This window comes from Lycium barbarum, chromosome 3 (genome assembly GCF_019175385.1).
Source record: "Lycium barbarum isolate Lr01 chromosome 3, ASM1917538v2, whole genome shotgun sequence".
Taxonomy (NCBI): domain Eukaryota; kingdom Viridiplantae; phylum Streptophyta; class Magnoliopsida; order Solanales; family Solanaceae; genus Lycium; species Lycium barbarum.
The window spans coordinates 141,939,549-141,958,747 of NC_083339.1; the positions used below are offsets into that span (position 1 = coordinate 141,939,549).

Here is a 19,199-nt window from a genome sequence, read left to right on the forward strand (position 1 = left end):
CACACCCCAAGATGTGGGATTTCACTGGGCTGTTGTTGTTGTTGTTGTTGTAGACTCAAAAAAATTGGATCAAATAAACTGAATGGGGAAACATACACCGTAACATCAATTGTTGGGCCCGTGTTGGCATAAGCGAGCGTGTGGGTATGAATTCGGGTTAAATTATTTTCTTTCTTGTGGGTATCAATTCGGGTTAAATTACCCGTATTAGAAGAGTGTTGGTATAGTGGATGCCAAGAGGCCACGCACCAACCGCCTTCAAATTCTTGTTAACCCCAAAATCGAACTCCCATTGATCCTCAAAAAAGAGAAAGAATGGCGAATTTACGAAGGGCACTTCTATTCACCATTCCTCGAATCCTCAACAGAACACCCATTGCAACCTCCACACTCCCATCTCACAATCTTTACAGGTTCTAAAATATCTACCTTTCTTACTCACTTTACATTTGTTATATGTAATTTTTTTTTTTTTTGTCTTTTAATTATATTTGCTTTTTGTATGCTCGTTTAGGCCTTTAGCTGGAACATTTTCGCGTTTTATTTCTTCCAACGAGGCGGTTAATATTGATCTTTCTAACGAAGAGAGCAAAAGGCGTTTATTTAACAGGTAATTTTGAAGTTTTCACTACGGAAAAAGGGTAGAAAAGAAATGCCCGTAACGTATTAGATATATGCCCTCCTTTCACCTATTGGATCATGATTCTTATTTTGTATTGGATTATAGGCTTATTTATCGGAGTAAACAAAGAGGCTACCTGGAGCTAGACCTTGTTCTTGGCAAATGGGTGGAGGAACATATACAGTCTATGGACGAAAATGGAATTAAGTCCCTTGTTAATGTTCTTGACCTGGTAAATTTTCCTTGTTTTTCCATTCTAAAGCTTTATGCTTTCTTCTTTGGAATTTCTCATTTATTTGTCATCGATTTTACCATATATTTTGCTGCTAGAGGAATCAAGTATTTAGGTGAATCATATACAAGTTTTGTTCAAGGTGGGGGTAAGGTCTGCGTACACTCTACCCTCCCCAGACCCCACGTTGGGATTCACTGGGTATGTTGTTGTTGTTGTATATAGAAGTTTTGTTCAAGCTTTATTTCTTTGCTAGCCCTCATAACATCTTTTAATGAGCATTAACCCAAAAGTACAACAGAAATGATAGAATGTCAGGAGTGTATCTCATTACCAACAAAAAGAATAGAATATATCAAAGTTATCCATCAGTAGATTTTATTAGCCCAATTTCTTTATATTCGAATCTGTTATGCCCAATTTCTACTCTAAGTAAACCACTATCTGCAGCTTGGTTTCACACAGCCCAAACTGGCGCTCAAGTGATCAAAGCCTAACTGCTCTAAAAGAATGATGTATTTGGCATGTTGGGAAATATTTTCCGGAGAATGTTTTCCAGGCAGATATCACATAGACAAGATACTTTTACACCAAGTGTGAAAGAAGAACTTCTAAGTATGCAAACATATAATTATGTATGTGTATGTTGCATTGATTTGTAATATATATCTAGAGTGTGGTTAAAGCGGGATGGTATAGAGTCTGTCCTTTTTCAAGGACCTCGAAAGGTGCTTTTCCAGGTAGCGGAAATGGAGGTCTTCATTTTTACCGTGCTTGAACGATATATATTGATTCACAGGTGTTGTTTCCCTTTTTTTCTTGACTACCTGTAGAAAGAATATGGTTAGTAGTTTCATCAGATGCAGTATTGCACCGGGCTGCCCAGTATTGGCGGTTTTCTAGGTTGTGCACCTATTTCATTGTTGTGGGTTAACATGTTCACCTTCTACCTTTTTTGCCTGAATGGAGTGGGTGGGGTTGAGTGAGAAGAATGATAAGCTTGGCTATAGGGGTTAGGAGAAACATTATTTTGCTGATGTGAATCCTTGACTATTGAGCTAATTGCCTTGGGCTAACATGAGGTGTCTTGCTTCTTGGTGTTTTAGTTCTAGTAGACAGCAGTAAGCTAATTGCCTTGGGCTAACCTGAGGTGTCTTGCTTCTTGGTGTTTTAGATCTAGTAGACAACAGTAAGCCCTCCCCTATATGAATTTGTTCCCTCATGTACTTGCACTTATACCAGGGTCAGACCCATGTACTATTTTTTGGTGCTCAAGCACCCATTAACCGTGGCGGATATTCTATGTAGACATATAGAAAATATTGAAATTTTGGTATAAAATAATAAATAGCACCCAAGAAGCAATAAAAGATCTTGGTGCTCCGGTTAAAAGGTTGTAGGCTTTAGGCTAAGCCATGGAGGAGCCAACTTCAAATCCCACTCAAAGCAATATATTTTTTGTTGATTTTAAGGTGAGCACCCAGGGCCATTGAATCCTGGGTCCGCCACTGACTTATACAAATATTTCACTAGTGAGGGTAGATGTGTTAAGCTCAAAAAGGACTTGTGTTTTAATTAGATCTGCAACTGATTCATGAGAACTCATCTAAATCACATTCAGTGGTAGGAAGGCCATAATCTGGTACTTTTTTAACTGCTTGGCTGGTGTTGAGCTTGATCTTTTTATTTTGCTATTTCTTACAAAGGAAAGTAATGCACCATGGGAGTATTTTTTTTCTTTTGTGTTCCTATTCTGCCCACCCTCCCCTGATTAAGAGAGTCAACTATTATGCATATCCTTTGTTGCATGTAAGAATTGGATAGTGGATGTATTAGCTCAGACTTATATTTTTGGGGCCAAATTCAGACTCTAATTGCCCTCCCAGGGTAACTCAGAAACATGTTATATCTGTGGAGCGCACAGACAACAGTTGAGGGGAAATCCTACTAAGCTGGATCGCCCGTCTGTCTATCGGTACCTGCGGGCATGAACGCAGCCCCCCCCCCCCCCCCCCCCCCCCCCCCGAGCAATAGGGGAGTCAGTACGGATAATGTACCGATTATGTAAGACATGAATAGTAACATGAAAACAGTATGGAGAATAATATAAACTGAATGAATCATTTATACCTCATAGTACCTCTTAAGACGTGCATTATACTTACGTAACCTTCCTTTGAAGAAAACATTTCATACATGTACATATACTGATATCATACTCGATCATATAGGTTCGGTGTCATCCATACCCGGCCATAATAAGGCTCGGTATCGTCTGTACCTAGCCATTACAAGGCTCGATCCTACCTGTACCCGACCATAACAAGGCTCGATCCTACCTGTACCCGGCCACAACAAGGTTCGGTATTGTTTGTACCCAACTGCAGTGGTTTGCGCTCAATAGATATCATACCCGGCTATATAAGCTCGGTTTCACAACATAATTACATACATATATAGCATGCATAGATATCCGAGAAAAACAGTACAACTCTACCGGGTGACATCAAGTCGGTAACTTCCGATATGTCATTATGGAATCATCATCATAGTTAGGTCTTACCTTGAAAGGACAACTATCATAAGGTGAGATCGACGTCAAAGAATATAATTGACAATCAAGTGACAACCTCAATAGGGACTTGAAAGCATCAAGAGCTTTAAACTTGGCTTCCCTGGATTTAGAATCCTTAACACAATCATCATCTTCCTACCTCACTTTGAAGGAACAATAGCATAAGGTAACCTGAGGTGTCTTGCTTCTTGGTGTTTTAGATCTAGTAGACAACAGTAAGCCCTCCCCTATATGAATTTGTTCCCTCATGTACTTGCACTTATACCAGGGTCAGACCCATGTACTATTTTTTGGTGCTCAAGCACCCATTAACCGTGGCGGATATTCTATGTAGACATATAGAAAATATTGAAATTTTGGTATAAAATAATAAATAGCACCCAAGAAGCAATAAAAGATCTTGGTGCTCCGGTTAAAAGGTTGTAGGCTTTAGGCTAAGCCATGGAGGAGCCAACTTCAAATCCCACTCAAAGCAATATATTTTTTGTTGATTTTAAGGTGAGCACCCAGGGCCATTGAATCCTGGGTCCGCCACTGACTTATACAAATATTTCACTAGTGAGGGTAGATGTGTTAAGCTCAAAAAGGACTTGTGTTTTAATTAGATCTGCAACTGATTCATGAGAACTCATCTAAATCACATTCAGTGGTAGGAAGGCCATAATCTGGTACTTTTTTAACTGCTTGGCTGGTGTTGAGCTTGATCTTTTTATTTTGCTATTTCTTACAAAGGAAAGTAATGCACCATGGGAGTATTTTTTTTCTTTTGTGTTCCTATTCTGCCCACCCTCCCCTGATTAAGAGAGTCAACTATTATGCATATCCTTTGTTGCATGTAAGAATTGGATAGTGGATGTATTAGCTCAGACTTATATTTTTGGGGCCAAATTCAGACTCTAATTGCCCTCCCAGGGTAACTCAGAAACATGTTATATCTGTGGAGCGCACAGACAACAGTTGAGGGGAAATCCTACTAAGCTGGATCGCCCGTCTGTCTATCGGTACCTGCGGGCATGAACGCAGCCCCCCCCCCCCCCCCCCCCCCCCCCCCCCGAGCAATAGGGGAGTCAGTACGGATAATGTACCGATTATGTAAGACATGAATAGTAACATGAAAACAGTATGGAGAATAATATAAACTGAATGAATCATTTATACCTCATAGTACCTCTTAAGACGTGCATTATACTTACGTAACCTTCCTTTGAAGAAAACATTTCATACATGTACATATACTGATATCATACTCGATCATATAGGTTCGGTGTCATCCATACCCGGCCATAATAAGGCTCGGTATCGTCTGTACCTAGCCATTACAAGGCTCGATCCTACCTGTACCCGACCATAACAAGGCTCGATCCTACCTGTACCCGGCCACAACAAGGTTCGGTATTGTTTGTACCCAACTGCAGTGGTTTGCGCTCAATAGATATCATACCCGGCTATATAAGCTCGGTTTCACAACATAATTACATACATATATAGCATGCATAGATATCCGAGAAAAACAGTACAACTCTACCGGGTGACATCAAGTCGGTAACTTCCGATATGTCATTATGGAATCATCATCATAGTTAGGTCTTACCTTGAAAGGACAACTATCATAAGGTGAGATCGACGTCAAAGAATATAATTGACAATCAAGTGACAACCTCAATAGGGACTTGAAAGCATCAAGAGCTTTAAACTTGGCTTCCCTGGATTTAGAATCCTTAACACAATCATCATCTTCCTACCTCACTTTGAAGGAACAATAGCATAAGGTAACCTGAGGTGTCTTGCTTCTTGGTGTTTTAGATCTAGTAGACAACAGTAAGCCCTCCCCTATATGAATTTGTTCCCTCATGTACTTGCACTTATACCAGGGTCAGACCCATGTACTATTTTTTGGTGCTCAAGCACCCATTAACCGTGGCGGATATTCTATGTAGACATATAGAAAATATTGAAATTTTGGTATAAAATAATAAATAGCACCCAAGAAGCAATAAAAGATCTTGGTGCTCCGGTTAAAAGGTTGTAGGCTTTAGGCTAAGCCATGGAGGAGCCAACTTCAAATCCCACTCAAAGCAATATATTTTTTGTTGATTTTAAGGTGAGCACCCAGGGCCATTGAATCCTGGGTCCGCCACTGACTTATACAAATATTTCACTAGTGAGGGTAGATGTGTTAAGCTCAAAAAGGACTTGTGTTTTAATTAGATCTGCAACTGATTCATGAGAACTCATCTAAATCACATTCAGTGGTAGGAAGGCCATAATCTGGTACTTTTTTAACTGCTTGGCTGGTGTTGAGCTTGATCTTTTTATTTTGCTATTTCTTACAAAGGAAAGTAATGCACCATGGGAGTATTTTTTTTCTTTTGTGTTCCTATTCTGCCCACCCTCCCCTGATTAAGAGAGTCAACTATTATGCATATCCTTTGTTGCATGTAAGAATTGGATAGTGGATGTATTAGCTCAGACTTATATTTTTGGGGCCAAATTCAGACTCTAATTGCCCTCCCAGGGTAACTCAGAAACATGTTAGCGAAAGGAAAACCGAATAGTTAAGAGAGTGTAAGATTAAGGCATAAAAGGGAGGCAGGTAAAAAAGGATAAAAGAAGATGCGGGAAGGTTGGTTGGGAACTAGAATTCGACCAGTGCTCTGCCGGTTGCTGTATGATTCATTCAGCGATCATAGAATAAATGCACCACATTGACTTCACATATAGATATAAAGTTCAAATTTGTTGCAATGCTACTGCTCCAATGTTTTCATTTTATTCTCTCTGTGACTCTGTTGATGATGTTCGTCTCATCCTTTGCCACCAGCTAATCTCCCTGTCAACCCTCCTTGCCTTGCCCCACCCCCCCATCAAAAGAATGAAAGAAAAAGAGAACACAAATTATCCGTTTAAATACAGTAGAATGGTCTCTTTAGATGCAGTAAATGGTCGTAACAGGACAATTCTCATTTGTGAAGATGAACTTGAGCTATCTTATTCAGTTTATTCTATTTATGCCTGTAGGAGAATCCAGATTTGTGGAAGTGGCTGACTGGTCAGGAGCAACCCCCAGATGCAATAAAAACAAATCCTGTAAGCCATAAACCTTGAGAATTTATACTTCATTTGATTGGTTTATTTGAATGTATATTTTATCTGATTAGCACTTGGGATGTAGGTATTTTCTGCTGTGCGTGAAAAAGTTATGAATAACCTTGACAAACATGCTTCTCCTGAGACTCGCGCTGTTCCAGGACAACCTTGGGTGAGAGGGTGGGACGATATCAAGAGAGCCCGAGATGCGCCTATAGCTGGGAATCAGTAGCTCTCTTTTCTGCTGGCAGATTTCAAAGAACAACTAAACCATAGTCTTGTATAGGAACCTGTGTTATTACCAGGGATGTGTATGAATAAATATAGCAACTCAGGTTTGTTTCAGTAAGGCCTCAATAATGTGCTAATAGATGCCGAATGTGTTAAGCCTGCTGGCAGCAGGCGCACCCATGTTTTATTTCTATGATAGAACTCTTAATGTAAAAGCATTTCTTTGGTCTATACGTGAAACTCGAAGTCCTAAATGCCACCAATTTTTGTTATATGAGTTATTAAACTGAATGTCACCAATTATTTTCTGGTTTTTGTTCCGTAAATCTAATTGGAGAGCATGCTTCTTCTTTTCCCAGGGCGATCGCTATCTCTCTAGCCGATGTTCATATGAGTTCTTTGACATGTCTTTTGATGTGGTTTTCATGTTGGCTCTTGAAAAGGGATAAGATTGTACAATCTGAATTATCGAAAAACGTTAGGGTACTAATGAACAGGTATGGACTGAAGAAATGGGATTACAAAACATAGACTCCTGCAGATTACCTATACTTCCTGTATTTAATTTTGATGCCATTGTCTAAACGTCAAGATTCAAGTTTTGGTACCTTCAATCATAGGCTAAAATAATATTAAAATGTGAAAGGTTTGTCTCGAACATTTCATGTGAGATATAGCTACAAGTTATCGAGTAGTAAAATTAGCATAAAACAATCATTTTCCATTTTTTCTCAGAGAATCAAAAATTGAAAGAGGTATCTTACTGACATGTTCAAATTGATAAGGAAAGGGAATATAATTGCTAAATATCTTAACTATTACCCGGACATAAATAGTAACAAAATTGAATCTTTGTGGTGTTTGCGATTTGTACAAATCATAGGGTGTTTCAAAATATTAAACTGCCAATTTATTAAACAAATCAATTTCTTAATGAGAATTGAAAATATAGGTAACTTTTCTTAAAAATATAGGTGAAAAAGACAAAATCCAGGCCCGATATAATTTTATTTTCTTAAGATTTTCCTTTTTTTAATTCTAAATATTTCTACCTTATTTTTTCATTATTATTATTATTATTATTATTATTATTATTATTATTTCTATCTCCTTTTAATCATTCAGAATGGGTAGGAGGTTGGTATTTTTTTCATTATTTCTCCCTCCATCTCAACAAGATTGTCCTCTTTTGATTTGACATAAAATTTAAGAAATAAAGAAAGACTTTTGAAATGCATGATCCAAAATAAGCCTTAGATATTTATATGACTATAAATCATCTCATAAAGTTAAATTATTTCTAAATATAGAAAGGGAATAATTTTTTTAAGACAGATTAAAAAGAAAAGAATATACAATTTTTTTGGGACGGAGTATTATTTTCTACCTTATCTATGCAGTTTTCTCCCTTCCCCTTGAGAAATCTCTCCACGTGTTCCCTCTCTCTCCTATTAGCCTTTCTTGAAAAGGTGAAGGCAAAAGCAAAAGGGCAATCCCACTATCATTGCCTTTCCACTAAGAGGAAAAAAGAAATGTTGATTTCAGGCGAAACCACTAAAGTCTCCGCTGGCCTCCTCCTTGTCGCGGTGACTTCTCTGTGCATTGCATCAGAATCGGGCGACCCAATACCAACTCGATGGCCGGAACAATTCCATTCAATTCTCTTCATGAACAACACCAAGGGTAATCTTCAAATCGTTGATTTATGGTACGATTGGCCTAATGGAAGGAACTTCAACATAATTAAAAATCAATTGGGAAAGCGCCTTTACGATTTGGAATGGGATAATCATACTTCTTTTTACTACACTTTGGATGCTAATAAGGAGTGTAAGGTCAGGCATTTTCCTGTGGGGATACTTAGACCTACTTGGTTACAGGGTGGGAATTATTTGGGACAGCGATATATGGATGGGTTTCTATGCAATGTGTGGGAAAAAGTTGATTTCATTTGGTATTATGAAGATGTTGTTACTAAAAGACCTGTTTACTGGGCTTTCTTCACAGGTAATTTTAAAAGCTTAAATTAAAAGTCTTGAAGGTAGCATTTCCAATTTGATTCTTTTATTCAATTAATCAATGGAGACTGGAGTATTGTTTTTGGCATATATGGATTGTACATTGCATTTGAATCGAACGTCACAGTTTCGAATTCATTTCCTACTCTATAATTAGTCCAACATTTTGTTTTTTCGGTAATTAAAAGTTTAAATACAAAATGAAAAACCTAACCGCCCACCGTGGGGCTCGACTCGAACCCACGACCACAAGGTTAAGAGCCTTGCGCGTTTAAATACAAAATGAAAAACCTATCCGCCCACCGTGGGGCTCGAACCCACGACCACAAGGTTAAGACCTATAGAAATACATGTACTCCACTGATCATTCTCTGTTTGTGACTACTATAATATTTAACAATAAGCCCGTCTAGCTCAGTTGGTAGAGCGCAAGGCTCTTAACCTTGTGGTCGTGGGTTCGAGCCCAGCCCCACGGTGGGCGGTTAGGTTTTTCATTTTGTATTTAAACGCGCAAGGCTCTTAACCTTGTGGTCGTGGGTTCGAGTCGAGCCCCACGGTGGGCGGTTAGGTTTTTCATTTTGTATTTAAACTTTAATTACCGAAAAAACAAAATGTTGGACTAATTATAGAGTAGGAAATCAACTAAAGGACTGGATATGTATTGAAGGTATTAAATAATACTACGAAGTAGTTTAACCTGCCGTAGCTTGTTTGCCTTTTTACTAACCCCCTTCAAATTTCTAGTTTCTAGAATTATGAAGTGTTAGTTGCAGTTATATTTTAGCTGACCTGCTAGCTTAATCTTTTCTTTACATTGTCAAGTATAAAAGTGAAACTCATTTCTCAATGAGTTTTAAGTTCTGTGCGCAAATAGTGTGTATATATATTTCTTCGTTGCGAGCTTGATAAGGTATTGGTAGCCTAAAAAATGAAGTATTAACCCGTTGTAGTCCATTAAATTTCAGTGATAGGTATAAAACTAAATTTGTGTGGAGGTTATTAACTAAAGAAAAAATTTGGGTATGGTGCAGGTATGATTGCACATGTAATGACATTTGAAGTAGGAAAAGTGCTGGAGGATCCAAATTGGCAAGCTCCTGTTTACTGTTTCAATGAGATCAAGGATGAAAAGATATCATCTCCTGTTAGTTTATTTACTAATGATGATGTTTCGATTGGCAAACTCATTGGAGCATCTATGGATGTTTCTTTACTGCTCTAATTCTTGTTACATTTCCATGTACTATTATCAAATAATTTCTTCTTGATGTTGTTGTTTCTTTGGACCTAATAAATTGGTCCTGAGCTTCCATTTTTCACGCATTACTCATTTTGCTTTCACTTTAATCTTATTACTCTTAGTTGACCAACCATTGTTGGAAAGTAAATAGTCCCAGCTATTTCAATGGCGTTGGCCGTTGGGGCTTAGATTATTGTTCTCAAGATTGGAAAAAAAAGAGGAGAGGGGAAGAACAAAGAAAACAAATTTTAAAGTCTTTGCTTTAATAGAAAATGTTTTTCCTAAGAAAATTGTTATCCAATGTATGGTTGTCATGAAATCAGCAAAATGGATAAAATTGGAATTCATGGGTGAAAGTTATTTTCCTTCAGAAATACTCCATCAGAATTCTTATTCCATCTCACATGATTCAGTCAATGCTTAGATGTTTTGGTCAACCTTTAATACTCAAAAATATCATCCAAGCATAATCTTATACAATTATCATATTTTCACTTGCTACTCTTTTATACCCTTTTAAATACTAGGGAATGATGAAAATATTTTCCTCCATACCAGCAGTAGATAAGATTCGCTAATGCAAGTTGGGTCTTTCAAGTTCACAGCCTTTGCCCTTGAAAGTTGAACTTAAATTACATTGGATAAAGAATGTGTGGTTTTCGCAAAAATTATGAGGTTTGGGGGTGTAAGAGTTCAGTATGAGCTCAAGCCCGTTTGTGCCTCAAATTTTGGTGATGCACACTTATCCATTATGTTGTTTCTCAACCAGCAGAGGATGAGTGCGTTTGCTATGCAAGGGTAATATTTTTTTATATATAGCCGGTCAAAGTGCTTAGATACTTGATTTGGGACCACCATTTAAGCCATACAAGCAGTACGTAAAAATTTGCAAATCGAACAACTTCGAAAGTGAGATGTCTGAAGTTTAATATGCAAATCCATCGAAGAGTAATGTTATTGGTATGATATATACACCCATCAAATGCGCATATTAACTTAATTTAACACTAGGCTTAGAGTATTCTACTCTTGTTAGATCTTGGGCTATTGTACCTAAAAAAATTCATTGTGTGGCCATAAGTATGCGTAAGAAATTGAAAGGTTTTTTTGGAAGCTGAGGTTGAATGCTGTGAAAATAATAAAGGAATCGGCCTTACCCATTTAGACTTGGGTGAAATTCGTACATAGGGAATTTGAATTATGAAACTGACTGATAATACTATACTTATATTTCATGTTTTGCACAAGGCAGTTTGTTTAACAAGACAAATTATCAATTTCATATTTGCATCTCTATAGGAGTGGAGTTTAGAGAATGAATGGATAGAATAAACAATTGTATATAGAGCTTTAATACAAAATTTAACAATCTCCTTGATCTGTTAATCAGATATGACATTTTTTCCCTCCACTCCAATCTAAGAACTGTTGTTGACATAGAAGTATAAAGCAGCAAGTGCAACAACTCCAACTCCAATAGCAATGGGCAGTATGTTCCTACACCAACGAGGAATCATCATGGATTATGTTAATCTGTATTCAAATTAAGGAAACTGATAAAAGAGGAGTAAATTTGTAAGAAAAGAGAACTTACCCAATAGCCTCATCTCTTTTTAACTCTTTTTTTCTGGCCTTACGAACCTCTGTGGAATTAGCATCTTTGGTTACTTTAGGTTCATAAGCCCTGAATCTTCTTTTGGGAGCTCCACATACTGCAATCACAAGATCAAACCATTACTTTACTAAAATTTAAAATCCAATTGAGTATTCCCAAGAAATGAAGAAATGCCACTAGGGATTTCATAGCTAACGGCTAATAGACGCTAATTGAAAAATTGAGCAAAGAATTAACAAGAGATCTAGTGGATGGATGACACCTCTCTATCCTTAACCAGAAGTCTCGGGTACAAGCCTTAGGAGTGCGGAAACTTCTGGAAGGGACTAGTCGAGCAAACTGGGTCTTGAGCGAACAAAAATAGAAATAGAAAGTAAATGCTTAAGCATTTAACAGCGTTATTCCCTTTATTCCATTAAGTCCAAGTTTTGTTAACGGGAATTATGTAGTTAAACATTCATATAAACCTTGAAGCTCAAGAAATTGGAGAAATACCACAATTTTTTCCAGGTGCTAGTTTAGCAAGTGATATTATTATATTAATTTCTTACATAAAGCTATAGTATCTGAAATTTATTGATCAGGGGAAGCAAAATGAAGAGAGGTAAACAACCTATCAGAGGAAAATTGTGAAGCAACTAGCTCGTAGTTGTTTTATAAAAAACAAATAAGAGTAGAACTATAGTCAAGAAATAACAACAATAACAACATACCCGGTGTAATCTCACAAGTACGGTATGGGAAGGATAGGATGGACGCAGACCTTACCCCTACCTTTGTGGGGTGGAGAGGCTGTTACCGTAGACCATTGTCAAGAAATAAGTTAAAACAAAAATTGTGAACTTTTAAAAGTTTGCATCTGGAGAATGGATTATAATGGTCACAAAGAGTTGAGATAAGCTAACAGGGTATTCCCACTTGGACATTAGTTTCTTTTTCTTCTTTGAATTTATTCTCTTTTTCTATGTTCCCTAATTAAAAAACTATTAAGAGGTTGTTCTCCCCATTTTCTTCTCATATATGGTTCTACTTTTAAATAAATCTTCCACATAGTGTACTTATCATAAAAACAGAAATTCTCTAACTATATTGTAATGATGAGATCACTTTTTTCAGAAATTAAACTTATTGGCCACATAACCAAATAGGTATAGTAACATTGTTAAATAATAAAGAGAATGTTACTATACCTATTTGGTTCTAATAATCATATTTTATCCTTTATCATACATTTTTATAATAGCTTTACGTTGTACCCTACTTTTTTTGTAGGTTTCTCCTCCAAATTGTTGATGTCTAACATTATGTAACGACGGGAAGTGATACAATCTATCCAAACGTTGTACTTATCAAAACAATACAATATAACACGATATAATACCACACATTATGAAACAATACGTAACAACCATCCAAACAAAGTGTAAGCTCCTACTTTGATTTCAAACCAAGGAAAAACTCAAAGCTCGTTGATAGGATAATGCTAGCTAATTGTGACCATAGAGAGAAAGCTTTTCTATTTTGCATAATCACAAATCAAGATAATTGCAGGCATTGACAGACAGATTTTTACAGAAACTATAAGCTCGACGCAATGATTATAAAAGCAACATACCAGGACAGAAGTACTTGTCGGGTTGTTTCTCAAAAGGAGTTCTCTCATTGTAAATATACCTGCACCATGTTCATCACACATATGTAGATGTACAATACAATTAGTATGCAGAGAAAATATACAGAAAGAGTCTTGACTACTACATCCAGAATGCGATGCCCCAAGGCAAGATAGATGCAATCAGTAAATTTAGGACGAACTCCGTAGTTCAATTACAATGAGCGAGTCATTGTTTTCTGCTCCAACTAAGTACGCACACAAAAACACAATTAAAATGTACTCCCTCTTAAAATAGTTGTCGTGTTTTTCATTTACACACTCCTTCTTAAAATATTTTACCATGTAATATCTCCCCAATGAATGTTTAAAACCACAATGCGAAACTATTTTTTTATATGTGAACTCATAATACCACCCAATAGATGTATTTAACACAAGGGTGAAATGGGTAAAAACTACTCCTATGATAAGTATTTTGAGACAAATATTTGTAGCAAGGACCACAAATATTATGAGACGAGGGAGTATATACATATAATAATATCAAATTATTTTAAATTCAGACTTTAGATAACCTGAATTCGCCGCTTTTGGAATAGAATAAAGTAGAAAGAAAACAGGAGTTACCCGCAATCCCGGCAAATATAGGCCTGTTTAGAGGTAACACGCATGGAGATTCTAGGGGCAGTAGCAGGAGCAGCAACAGAGAATGATGGAGGTGGAAGCAAGAGATGAACTGATGGAGAAAAAAATGATGATTTCAAAGCTAAACCATTTGGTGCCTGTCTAAGACCACTGTTTGGGGCTAAAGGACTAGCTGGAATTCTAGTAGGTGCTTGCAGGGCCATTTCTTATGTTAATTGCACTTCAAATTTTCTTTCTTGGAACTCTACTCGTTATGTAGTTTCTTTTAATTGGTAAAAGAAGAAAGAAGTAGTAGAGGAGGAGATTGAAAATAAGTGGTGATGTTTTCAGTGGTAAAATTTGGGTTTGCGTTAGAGGTATTAGGTTGATGTCTATAGTGTCTACAGATTGTATGTAAAACGCGTGGCTGTCATGCTCCCCACACATTACTTTGCGACTCACTTTATACACACTTTCTTATCTTCTCTTCGCTTCTTTTATCAACCTGGTCGATCAATACGACACGTCATTTTTCGAAGTCAAAAATTTAATTTAATTTATTTAAAACATAAATTATGAAAGACAGATTTTTGTAATAATTTTGTTTTACATAGTAATAAAGAATTATGCGACGATGAAGTATAATGATACCGAAGATTTGACTTCCCGATATCTGTATTCTGGCAACAAACTTTAGTACTTTATAGTTACAAAAATTATTTTTCTAAATTTAATATTACAAATAACTAAATTGATAACTTTACTATAATAGGTAATATTTTTTGTGACGTCAGTCTTACAAAGAATAAAATTAGTGATTATCAGTAAAACTAACTCAAATTTTATTAGTGGGCGTTTTATCTGACCCAACAAAGGATTATAAGTAGAAATCTAAAAAAAATAAAAGAAAATATGAGGTCCAAAATTTTGAAATAAGGCAAGCTTAACTCAATTGAGGTCCAAAGTTTTGAAATAAGGCAAGCTTTAACTCAATTATGAAAAATAAGAGTAACGCTTCTGTTGAAGTATAATTTATTATTTGTCACATAACTTACTTTATGGTAAATGATTCTTTTTGGGATATCAAGAAATCTCTTTTTTTCTTTCCTATTTCCACCTTGAAAGGAGGGTATCAAGGATTAATGAACGAGCAAAATCCAAATTTTTATGAGATGTGCTAACTGCTAAGATTATTTCTTTAGAAGTGTTGTTTACAGTAATATGCCCTGTGTAGTTTTTAAATGTACTGTAACACTAACAGTAAAAATTTAACTTTTTAAACATTTTTAATTGGAAAATGCTAGATTACAATTCAGAATTTTTCACCAAACATAATCACTCGCTAACTAGTGAAGTAAATAACACCATGATTTGGTTTCTGAAAGACCGATATACCCCGTTTGGAAACTTAGGAATTATTATATATATATATATATATATATATATATTTGATTGAACCATTACTTGTATAATTTCCTGTGATATGAACTAGTCACTCAATCAATTTGTATTCACTCTTTGTTTTTAACAATTTATCTAAAATCAAGATCTTGCTAAATTCTAAATTTACAAAAAAAATAGATGTGCATATATATAGCAATGTATTATGTAGATCTTTTTTGTTACCATAACATCTTCGGAAGCAGTTAATTGACCTTCTCAGTGACAATCAAATATCACTCTTTGTTTAGTAACAATTTATCTAAAATCAAGATCTTACTAAATTCTGAATTGACAATTTATTGAATCTGGATGTGCATATATATATATATATATATATATATATAGCAACGTATTATGTAGATCTTTCTTGTTACTATAACATCTTCAGAAAGCAATTGATTGACCTTCTAAGTGACAATCAAATTTAACTACTGGTATTTAGGCAAATCTTTAAAGACGTTCGTAACGAAGATTTTAATAGAGATACTTATCATTAGCCTAAATTGTATAAATATAGAGGGTGTACATAGAAAACTCGCAAATCATAGTACATCACTGCTACCTTTTTTTTTTTTTTTTAAACAAATAATTGAAAAATGGCAATGTCCTCAAAAATCTTTTTGATCTTCCTCGTCCTTATTGCCATTGCATCAGGTAACCTCTTTTTTTCTATAATAAAATGTTATAGCCAGAGGCGGATCTATTCAAGATTTAACTATTTAGGGTTTAATCTTTAGTCTTAGCACTAAATTTATATTTTTAAAATTTATAGGTTCAGATATACATTTGTTGTATTTTACACATAAATTTATGCTACACATCAAAAGTACTAGGTTTAAATGAACCCGCTGCTACAATGTAGCATCCTCTTCTCGATTAGCCTTAGTAGTTATTATTATTAATTTTTTTATCTATAGTAGAAAATTTTGAATTAACTTTTGTGCGTCGTGAAGCATTATAGTTATATTTCTAAAACCCAAATCTCCTAATAAAACTACCAAAAACATACCATTTTTCTCGGTAACTACGTCAAAAATCGGTCAGAAATTTACTTGTCAGAAACATTTCTAAAAGACTTTCCCTTAGAAATACCAAATTTCTGACAAAACGTCGGTTGGAAATTCCTGTTAGTGGCAGAGTCACATTTAATCAAGGTGTGTCAATTGTACTGTGTAAATCAATACCCCTTTGCGAGAAATTAAAGTGTGTAAATGGTAAAAAAAAATGTACATATAATATTATATGTTGAATACCCTTGACTTTTTATGTGCTTAATTATTTACTTGTTTTTGACTCTCATTAGTAAAATTTTGATCCTATCTCTCACGGACCACTGTATGTGTATATATATGACAGTGTGTGTAGCACAAGGACGTTGTGGAGAAACATGTACAACGAGCTATAGGGGGGTGTGCAAGAGTCATCGAAGCGAAGCCTTATGCCAAGCTTTTTGCTCCCAGCGATTTGGAGCTGATAAAGTGTGTGAAGCAAACTGTATCTATGAGGACGGTTTTATCACTTGCGAATGCACCCTGACAAGAGACACATGTCCCCAAAAATAAGGATATTTATTTTCCTTTTCTCTTTTTATTTTCTAGAAATGAAGATTACTTTTTAATAATTTGAATTAAAATTAAATTAAAAGTGTTTCTTCATCTTCATAGTTGTCCTCCTTTTTTATCATTTATATATAGGTTAAATTTGTATCCACTTCAATTGATGAATTTATGTATGAGCGTGTTTGATAACAAAGATATAATGCAATAGTATTTCATATTGCTACAAATAATCTATGCTCCCATTTGGCAATAGATTTTGGTAGGAGTTTTTTAAAATATTTTTTTAAATATTTGTTTGGCCATAGAATTTTGAAAATCAAATCTTCAAAATTCAAAATCTGTTCAACCCTGTTTTTAGCCCAAGATATAATTGTTTGATTTTTTTAAATTTTAAATTTTATCCTAGACTTTTGTATTTTATTAAAGAGGCCCCCCATTTATGAACCCATTCTACCTTTTTTTTTTTTTGCACTTATGGTTCTTTATAAATAATTGTAATTTGACATATTATAGTAGCTAGTAATTATGTTATTAGCGGTTTTTATTAAAATTTTGTGTTATGGTTCTAGGATACTGTATTATCTAGTTCATTATAAATAAAAATTGTGTCTAAGCTATCTATATATGTGATTATGGTTTCTAATAAAGTTAAAGGGTTAAAAATACCCCTCTACTTTCATTTATTGGCTAGTTTTATCCTCCATTACAAGTTGGTTATTTATATACTTGCCGTTATCAAAGTTAACAAAAGTATCATTCAATCGGACGGAATCCTCCAAATCAACTCCAATTTGCCAGTTTCACTTAAAATTAACTGATTTTTTTTCAACCCGACCCAGCCCACCAAACTAAAATAACCCACCAAATATACCCCCATTTCCCCCAAAACATTTCAGATTTTAAAAGTCAAATGAAAATTTTAATATTTCTAAATTTAAAAAGAATTATTCATTCTGAAGTGGATTAAATAGAAATAAGCTCAGACGGATGTACTAGATTTTTTTTTAAAAAAAAAAAGGCTTATACGACCCACTAAAGTTGTCCCTTTTTACTATTTTGGCACCTCAACTAAGTGTTGTTCCTATTGAATCCTTAAACTCGTCCTCAAGTGTGTCTATCAAACCCCCTAAATCTGATTTTTATTAGAAGCAAAAATTAAATTGGGGAAATGAAGGCAGAGTGATATGTTAGACATGTGGTAAGATATTCTTTAGGTCATGAATGTGTCAGTTTCTGCTCTTCCACGGCCAGCTTAATTAAGAGCTACTCTTTTTTTTTCCCTCTCAATTGCTGCTAATCTTAACTAAAAGGTGGCATAATTAAATTTGAATATATATTAGCATGTTGCTACATTGAAGATGAATTGCTATGTAAGTTGGGTTGTGTTTGATAGATACACTTGAGGACGAGTTTAGGAATTCAATAGGAATAACACTTAATTGAGGTGCTAAAATGAAAAAACTGGACAAGTTTAGGGGGCCGCATATCCATTAAGCCTAAAAAAAATTAGAGAAGAGAATACTCACCTAGCCTTTTAATCCTCTATTAGTTGGCTTTTATCCATAAAAAATAAAAAGGGGATCTGCCACCCTATGAGATTTTCAAGTCGCATTTCCCTTAAAACACGTTTCACAAAATTAAGGAAACAAATGAAAAAAAAACTAAAAAGGAATATGGAGTTGAATTTACTTGTTCAAACAATTAATTGATTATCAATTTGGGGAGATTTAACATTATCATTTTTATTGCGTCAAAAATGAATCATCAAAGAACAGACTCCCTGGCATCATACAATCCCTTACACTATTCTTCCCAGTTACTATATACATAAACTGTCTTGTCATTTAATTTAAATTAATGGCTTGGAGTAATACGCAAAAGTTCATTTAGTGGGGTTCAATCCCGTAATGTTAAGGGACTAAACCCAATACTTAATCAGTGCTCCACTTAGTCAAGTTTGATCATGTGTTTCTTCAGTTAATATTAGATATATTTTAAGAATTATATACATAATATACCGAATTTAGTCGGATGATCATGAATTCACGTGACTCATTTTTCATAAGAGATTCGTCCCAGAGGTACAGTACGTAACCTAGTGGAACAGGACACATTGAAATGGGTATTTGTAGGTGGAAAAGGCGGTGTAGGAAAAACAACATGCAACTCAGTTCTAGGGGTCCTTCTTTCTTAGCTCCGATCATCTGTTCTAATAAAATTTGAAATGTTTTGGGGAAATGGGATATATTTAGTGGGCTATTTTAGTTAGATGGGTCGGGTCGGGTTGAAAAGTGAAAATCAGGTAATTTTAAGTGAAATTGGGGAATCGAAGTTGATT

At 35.3% G+C, this 19,199-nt stretch overlaps 3 protein-coding genes and 1 non-coding gene across 4 annotated transcripts; 3 read left to right on the forward strand and 1 right to left on the reverse strand.

Annotated features, from left to right (window-relative positions):
- Window positions 1-206: 206 nt before the first annotated feature.
- On the forward strand, window positions 207-7,019 carry LOC132633138 (succinate dehydrogenase assembly factor 2, mitochondrial). Its single transcript, XM_060349369.1, has 5 exons — window positions 207-413; window positions 515-610; window positions 728-854; window positions 6,448-6,516; window positions 6,602-7,019. The coding sequence occupies exons 1-5, from the start codon at window positions 316-318 to the stop codon at window positions 6,746-6,748; spliced, it is 537 nt and encodes a 178-aa protein (XP_060205352.1). The 5' UTR covers window positions 207-315; the 3' UTR covers window positions 6,749-7,019.
- A 1,107-nt stretch (window positions 7,020-8,126) lies between these two features.
- Window positions 8,127-10,077, forward strand: LOC132633139 (uncharacterized protein At4g14100-like). Its single transcript, XM_060349370.1, has 2 exons — window positions 8,127-8,754; window positions 9,797-10,077. The coding sequence occupies exons 1-2, from the start codon at window positions 8,142-8,144 to the stop codon at window positions 9,985-9,987; spliced, it is 804 nt and encodes a 267-aa protein (XP_060205353.1). The 5' UTR covers window positions 8,127-8,141; the 3' UTR covers window positions 9,988-10,077.
- TRNAK-CUU (transfer RNA lysine (anticodon CUU)) lies at window positions 9,169-9,246 on the forward strand. The gene has a single exon. It is a non-coding gene; the product is annotated as a tRNA-Lys (tRNA).
- A 1,180-nt stretch (window positions 10,078-11,257) lies between the features above and the next one.
- LOC132633140 (uncharacterized) lies at window positions 11,258-14,265 on the reverse strand. Its single transcript, XM_060349371.1, has 4 exons — window positions 13,863-14,265; window positions 13,236-13,294; window positions 11,600-11,717; window positions 11,258-11,502 (listed from the first exon to the last, which is right to left on the reverse strand). Exons 1-4 carry the CDS (start codon window positions 14,081-14,083, stop codon window positions 11,424-11,426), a joined length of 477 nt encoding a protein of 158 aa, XP_060205354.1. The 5' UTR covers window positions 14,084-14,265; the 3' UTR covers window positions 11,258-11,423.
- Window positions 14,266-19,199: the final 4,934 nt, after the last annotated feature.

Bases quoted from the DNA above. Each gene is read 5' to 3' on its own strand.
- LOC132633138 (XM_060349369.1), top strand. From the start codon at position 316: ATGGCGAATTTACGAAGGGCACTTCTATTCACCATTCCTCGAATCCTC. The intron at 414-514 runs GTTCTAAAATAT...ATGCTCGTTTAG, and splicing joins CCATCTCACAATCTTTACAG to GCCTTTAGCTGGAACATTTT. The intron at 855-6,447 runs GTAAATTTTCCT...TTATGCCTGTAG, and splicing joins TTGTTAATGTTCTTGACCTG to GAGAATCCAGATTTGTGGAA.
- LOC132633139 (XM_060349370.1), top strand. From the start codon at position 8,142: ATGCAGTTTTCTCCCTTCCCCTTGAGAAATCTCTCCACGTGTTCCCTC. The intron at 8,755-9,796 runs GTAATTTTAAAA...GGTATGGTGCAG, and splicing joins TTACTGGGCTTTCTTCACAG to GTATGATTGCACATGTAATG.
- LOC132633140 (XM_060349371.1), bottom strand. From the start codon at position 14,083: ATGGCCCTGCAAGCACCTACTAGAATTCCAGCTAGTCCTTTAGCCCCA. The intron at 13,295-13,862 runs GTAACTCCTGTT...AACATGGTGCAG, and splicing joins TATATTTGCCGGGATTGCGG to GTATATTTACAATGAGAGAA. The intron at 11,503-11,599 runs GTAAGTTCTCTT...TCGTTGGTGTAG, and splicing joins AAAAGAGATGAGGCTATTGG to GAACATACTGCCCATTGCTA.